We start from the raw sequence: 6,852 nt of genomic DNA on the forward strand, positions 1-6,852 counted from the left end.
GTGCATGGTGATTATCATCACCTACTGATTTGTGAATAATGGAGTCATCTTATAAGTATGTCAACCATAATCTCAAAACTTGCACAGGCTGTGGTGCTTCCGTCTGCATTTGCACCTGTCCACACCATGTTCATGCATTTATCCTGTTTTATGCAGCTGTCCTTGAGATCCAAATGTGTTAGCAGTGTAACTAGATTAATGCTGGTCAATGGATGTTCAAGTCCATACTATGGCACCACACCACAAACACAGCCCAACCTCACATTCGGCCTCTTGGAACACAATTTCTGAACCTTGATTAGCCAGATTTTTCAGACTCAATCTATCAACAGAGTTCACCCACTCTATCATGATCTCAATGGCCAACACTACAGCATGTGCAAATAGGGTACAGGCATCATTTAACTTTGTTCTGAACCTGGCAAAGTGAGGTAGGAGGAATTACAAGGTTATTTGCAACATTATTCCTAACAGTTGTTGTGATTCTATTATTCAAACATGCAACATCATGACAAAGAGAGAGAAACGAACCTGAACAAGTATTTAGTACAAAGGCTGGGAAAGATGACATACTAACATACACAGTGAGTGTTTACAGTGTTGTGAGGAAAACTGACATGTTGTGTCTCAGGGAATGTGATGGAGTGTCAAACACCACTCTCGTTTACCAGCTTGATACAGTAAACAACTGAGTTACACATTGCTTGTGGGGTTGCATGAATGCACACAACAATCACCACTGGTCAAGTGACTTAAATAGAATGGTGTCTTGGTTGACACACTCTCTGGTTGTATTGAATGAGTACAAGATCATATCCGCTGTAATACCTGTACAAACACACATAAAAGTGTTGTTTCCTCCATAAAAACCATAGAGGCTGTTTCTTCCATGAATGCGGAGGTTAAATACATATACTTTCATAGGACCCAGGAGTGTTTGAAAAACATTGACGGAGTTTGTTCAAGTGGAACTGGTTCCACAGTATAACTCATACCTGTGGAATCAGAAAGAGGCATGTTCATCTACCTGAAGGTAAGCACTGTAACCAATTGTTTCTTGGGGATTTCTTCAAGGAGAACAACAAGGTAGTCTTTCAAAGTGTATTGGAAGTTATCTGCAAGCCTTTGTCAAAGATACGAGGACTGGTCAACTCTACAATACACAGGCAAGCTATCCCATATATACATGTTATTAGGGACATGACATTCTTCAGAGTGTCCTACAAACCAACGCCTCCTGAATGAAGATGAGAAGTGCGGTAGACAGCAACACCTGAGATCCCTCATCATGGCCAAGCCCATAGCAACGGAATTTGCAGAATACCTAGTCTATAAGGACTGCAATAGCCTTAGGAATGCACCAAAAAGTGGGGTTGCCTCTTTAAAGGCCGGAAAACAAGGGTCCGGAGACTATGGCAGCTTCGTGATATTATTTTGTGATACAAAGCCCATGGCAACATTCTCCAAATGTGCGGAGTTGATACAGATGGGTGCATGGATAGGCACAGAGTGTCCGGCGGCCCTGCTTGTTGAAATGGTTGTGTTGGCCCCACTAGTAGATTTCTCCTGGCGGCAGTGCATGAATGATACCCCAATGTGGAGTAAAAACCCCATGGAGGCTTTAATATGCCAAGCAGTAATGAATTTGATATTGATTGGAAAGCCGGAGTGCATGACAAGTGACATAATGAAGAGTGATCGAAGCATCGTGGATGGCAACCTGATCCGGAATGAATGTGCCTCACAGCCCCGATTGCTCGGTCCCAAGACCTGATCACCGGCGGGTGCCTGATAGACAAATGGAGATGTAATATGAATCATGGAGCATTCAGTACACCGGCCGCATTATGTCCATTTAGCTCATTGAAACATGGCCTCGGAACCTTTAGTAAAATTTCACCTTGTTCCCATCGACCACCATGCCACCACAAGTGTTCAAGAAAGGTGCCCAGTTCCTTGGGGGCCTCAGGATACTAACCACGAAGGTGACCAAGAAGAAAGGGAAGAAAACTCACACCCCGGTAACACAGAACATGTCAGCACCGGCCAACAGCAAGACGGAGGCAGAGGGCGAAGGCTCTACATCCAAGCGAGCTAGGGTTGAGGAGAGCCCACCCCCAATGTTTGAGCCTCCTCCACCGCCGGAGGGAGACCCAGAGACTGTCAAGAAGACAAAGGCCAGATGGGTGAGAGCACATACGTTGTACAGGTCTGCCTATCCAGGGATGAACTGACCATGGTGACATCTGTAGCTGCAATGCGACTTCATGGAGAAGTGGATGGAGTTCCAGGAGTTGTATTTGCATAAGCTTCTTGACATGGAGGCGAACTCTGACATGGCTGGATGCCGGAGTTGTCAGAAGGGAGCGGTGACATGGAGATGTCTCTCCTGCTTTGGGGTTCCGGCGTCTTGTACTGAGTGCATGCGGGCATCTCATCAGCATCAGCCCTTTCACCAGGTGGAGTTCTGGGAGAGCGACCACTGGGAGTCGTCGACAACAGCTCAACTTGGCGTTACTCTGTGTCTAGGACATGGCGGGAACAAGTGTCCTGGTAGGTCAGGATCCACTGAAGGACGCCCAGAAGAAAGTCCTCTGGCTCCGGAGCCGGTTTCTGACACATCGACCAGCAACGAGGATATGTGGGTGGATGTTCCAGACGACACTCCTATGGACATCGAGGACGGCGCTGAACCGGATTCCAACATCAACGACAGTGCAGCAGCATGCTCGTCTCCAGAGACCGGCGTCACAGGCTCATCTGAGCCTGCAGAGGATGTCGACTGTGCTCCAGCCGAGTTCAACCTAGGACGGCCATTCAAGGAGTTTACTGCCAGCAAGCAGCCACCCACCTCCGGCAAACATGGAGGGCATGCTGAGACGATCATTGTGGTCGACAAGTCCGGTGTCTATGAGTTTCCAGTCGTATGGTGCACTTGTACTGACAAGCTACCACACGAACAACTCTTTGATTTGCGACTGTATCCGGCCTCACAAACCAACCCCAAGACCGCCTTCACCTTTGATGTACTGGATGACCTCTTGGTGTGCAACTTTGAAGGCAAAGAGGCCCCACACTCTTATTTCCGGCGCCTCACCAGGATGACCAACGAGGCATTTCCGGATTCAGTCCCGGTATGTAATATGTGTCTTGGGTCTCAGTATCCTCTCATGGCCACCAGGACCGGTACCGAGAACTGATGAGATGCGGCCGACAATGGCTCCGGCTGAAAACGCGCAAAGAGCATGGACACGGGTATGGAGACAGCGAGATGGAAGCAGCAGTGGCATCATTGGCCACCACATGTGTGGCATGCCCCCACCCAGGTATTAACCTGGATGATGACTGGGAGAGCAAAGGGTGAGTCTTAAACCACTGATAGCCCTCCTGTCTTGACATCACCACAGCCCGGAATGGTTGTACTATGGGCGGGCGGTGGTGGATGGCAACTTCAAGCAACAGAGCTACGCGATGAGAAGGCCGGAGAACGATGTTCCACTAACTGACGGCCTGGGGTACACTGTCAACAAAGCGAACTATCAGGCTCACTTGGCCACGGCCAAAGAAACCCCTCACGTAAGTCGAAGAACCATTGTAATGGCTGTCTGTCTCTGATGGTGAGAGCCGGCAGAAATCCACTTGCAATGATCATCGAGCAGTATCCCAAGCCGGTCGGAGACGAAACCACCTGGCCGTCACTGGTCTAGCCGCCCTTGTGTGTGCACGGCATGGCCTGTGGTTTGCAAGCTCGGTGGTCGACTTTCTGCTAGGGGAAAGGTAATGTCACCCTTAGACCTGTTGTATCTTACACTGACCGGCCCCAGACAAGCCTACATTGACTATGCGCTATGCATGGTGCTTCAGCAGCTCCGGAAGCACAAAAAGGTGTATCTGTTCTATGACATTGTGTGCCAATACCTGGTCAAGCTCCGGCAGCGGATCAAAGACTCACCCCACCTCACCATTCCTGAACACCTCAAGATCATTCCGGCGATCGGGTTATTTCATGTGCACGGCCACAAGGATGAATGTGTATCCCGCTACTCTCCGGATCACATTATTGGGGCTGGCCATGCTGCTGGTGAGATCATCGAAAGCAACTGGGGCCGGATGAACCCAAGTGCACAAAGCATCAAGAGGATGTCAGCCTGGGCGAGGGTCGACAGTCTGAATGGTCAGATGGAGTCCTGGAACAAAGGCAAGAACTACAAGTCCGGTATGTCTGCCATTATTGTCTTTAATGCATCCTGACGCTATGTCATAGTTAAAACGGTCAAGGATGGATGGAAGCTTGCTTTGGTTCGGTACACAAAGGCTACCATTGATCTCCGAAAGGTGACGGTTCTTTGTGATCCCGGATTGGTCAGCGAGTGGTTGCAACGACTGGCAACTGCCTATGCCGGACACTCTGACGACGTCACTGCCAACGATGCTGTCTTCAAGGTTGATATCCGCAAGCTCCCTTCCAGGGCCACCACCGGCCATGAAGTGACCCAGGCAAAAGAGGAATTGACTGGGGTAGTGCAATGGATCAACAGAGGAATCGACATCGAACAGCTCCAGTAAGCCCACTTTACCTTGATTGCTATAGGTCTGACTGTTCCGGCCAGGATCGAAATACAGGTCCTGTCCAAGAAGATGGCCACACGATCCCGGCGGGGCGACACCAACACTCGGGAGCGACTGCGCCGGCGCCTTATTCGTATCATCGAAGAGTTCCTTGAGGACGCACCCAAGTACATGGGTAACTTGCTGATTGGCGCTGTGACTGACAAGCCATATGTGGTTGATATTGCCTCTGGTATCATGGACAGCACCGAAGAGGGCGACGAGGATGGTACCGATGGCATCCCTTACGACCCAGACAACGAGGAAGAGACCGATGCTGCGTCGTTGGAGCCAGAGACAAGAACAATCGGTCTTCCATCTGCATTCGGGCGCAGCACTTGCCTTGAACATGGCTTGGATAAAGTTATAGAGGCTGAAATGACACTCCGAACCGGCCAGGCCAATGACGCAGTGGAGAAGATCCGGCACCACATTGGCCATCAGTCTCTTATCTGGCGCAAGGAGGTCAGAGAATCCCGGGGCAGTCAGCACCAGGGCGGATTGGCTCGCAGTAAGCTTGACGTCCAGAGTGCCAAGGTCAATCTGCAGAGGCTCTATTACAACCACGCCCGGAAGGCAATGCTGGAACTCAAAGGCCCCGAGGACGACATCACCAAGTACCAGGTCATGACAAGGCAGGACCTCAAGGCCTCAACAGCAGAGCTCCGGCCAGATGCCACTGGGCTGCGCCATGAGGGCCTATCATGGCTGTGGACTCTGGATGTTGATACAATGTTGGCTAGTCCGGATGGGGACACTCTGTTGAATGAATGTGAGTCTGGTATCTCTCCGGAAAGACTCTGTACTGATGCTTGTCAGTTGCACGGATGCACTGGACAAAGGCCAGGTGCCGGACTGATAGGGCCATGGAGGAGCTGATCCTCCTGCGCCATGAAATGTCATGGATTCCCCGGACATGGCGACACATGGCTGGGGAATGGAAGCGATTGGGTGAAACCGATGCTGGAAAGTCAGCTGGACACCATGCCCATGCCCGGCGCCAACAGGCACTTGCAGAGCGACTGGCGTCCATGTCAGAATCCGTGTTTCAACAACTCCTCAAGGACAAACCGGCCCCAACTGACTTCAACTTGGGATTAGATGACTCTGGTAGATGTACATGGCCTCAAACAACTGTATCATAATCATAGAACGCTAGTGTAGTACCCACTGTAATTCCCATACGCCCATTCCGGTTCCAACCCAGTCATGGCACGCCTGTGTACACCCTCCTTCATATAATAAGCCCAACATACCCGGTCTCCCTGGCAGTGCGGCACTCCATGTCTCAAGAGCTTGCCACAGAATGGCACCATGGTGCCCGGCCGGTAGTCAAGGTCGATCCTGAGCATGGGAAAGGATAGCTGGCCATACCGGTACCGTCCATGGGTGGATAAGATGTCATACCAAGGATATGTACCTCCACCATCTCTATGGAGGACTGTCTCTCGGTTAGAGAGTATAGTGGCGGCATTGAAGACCGAAGCCCACTGTCTGATGTGGCTCCTGGTGTTGATATCATCGCTGAGTGACCGCATACAAGCCTTCCCCTGGATGTATTGCCATGGATGGACGAGCCGGAGGACGCCAGAAGCAAGGGCATGAAGGCCGGAAAGATCTACCACGGTGCTGGCGAGGTCCCCCTGTAGATCCCTCCAGTTAGCAGAGGGTTCGGGATAATGGGTGGGGTCCTAATGAATTGTCAGCAGCGTAGTATAAAGGTCTTATCACACACCTTGTCATGACCGGATTGGTACCAGCCTGGAGACAGGTTGATTGATCCAGGTTGGATTCCGGAAGCCTGGGGTGGGAGGAATAAACTGGTGTGGTTCCGGAATGTGGCCGCATTAGCGGCGCTGATGCCAGCCTTGAGCTGCCTATGCACCGGAAGGAGGGACCCAAACACAAGGGCCTGTAGCCACTCGGGAACCACATCAGGAAGGTACCATAGCAGAATGCGACCAGAGAGGTCACAAAGCTTGAACGGCCGGATGGCAAGGAGGTGGCCGTTGGTCGGATCAACGGTGGTTTCATACCAGGGGTGGTTCATAGGGTCCCATCTCAACTGGAGCCGGCGCCTTTCATACTTCAGTTCGCGATCCAGGTGCATTGCACTGCCACTTGGCGGAGGAAGCGTGTCGAGGATATCACCGTCAAGTAGGACTGTAATATATCAGCTATCATAGTTATAGGCTCCGGTATCCGCACCTGTGCACTTATCCGCCTGACTGATCATGTCTACTG

General features: G+C 51.0%; 2 protein-coding genes across 2 annotated transcripts; one reads left to right on the forward strand and one right to left on the reverse strand.

Annotated features, from left to right (window-relative positions):
• Positions 1-2,261: 2,261 nt before the first annotated feature.
• CONPUDRAFT_68182 (uncharacterized protein) lies at positions 2,262-5,753 on the forward strand (the record flags this gene model as incomplete). The annotated part of the gene is made up of 9 exons (XM_007777734.1): positions 2,262-2,651; positions 2,844-3,134; positions 3,182-3,360; positions 3,408-3,576; positions 3,632-3,777; positions 3,825-4,233; positions 4,279-4,562; positions 4,611-5,380; positions 5,428-5,753. Coding segments are annotated over 9 exons (2,964 nt in total), but the record flags the coding sequence as incomplete, so codon positions are not given.
• Positions 5,754-5,822: 69 nt separating this feature from the next.
• On the reverse strand, positions 5,823-6,595 carry CONPUDRAFT_27499 (uncharacterized protein; the record flags this gene model as incomplete). Its single annotated transcript, XM_007777735.1, has 2 exons — positions 5,823-6,299; positions 6,344-6,595. Coding segments are annotated over 2 exons (729 nt in total), but the record flags the coding sequence as incomplete, so codon positions are not given.
• Positions 6,596-6,852: the final 257 nt, after the last annotated feature.

Source organism: Coniophora puteana, assembly GCF_000271625.1.
Source record: "Coniophora puteana RWD-64-598 SS2 unplaced genomic scaffold CONPUscaffold_33, whole genome shotgun sequence".
In the NCBI taxonomy this organism is placed as follows: Eukaryota; Fungi; Basidiomycota; class Agaricomycetes; order Boletales; family Coniophoraceae; genus Coniophora; species Coniophora puteana.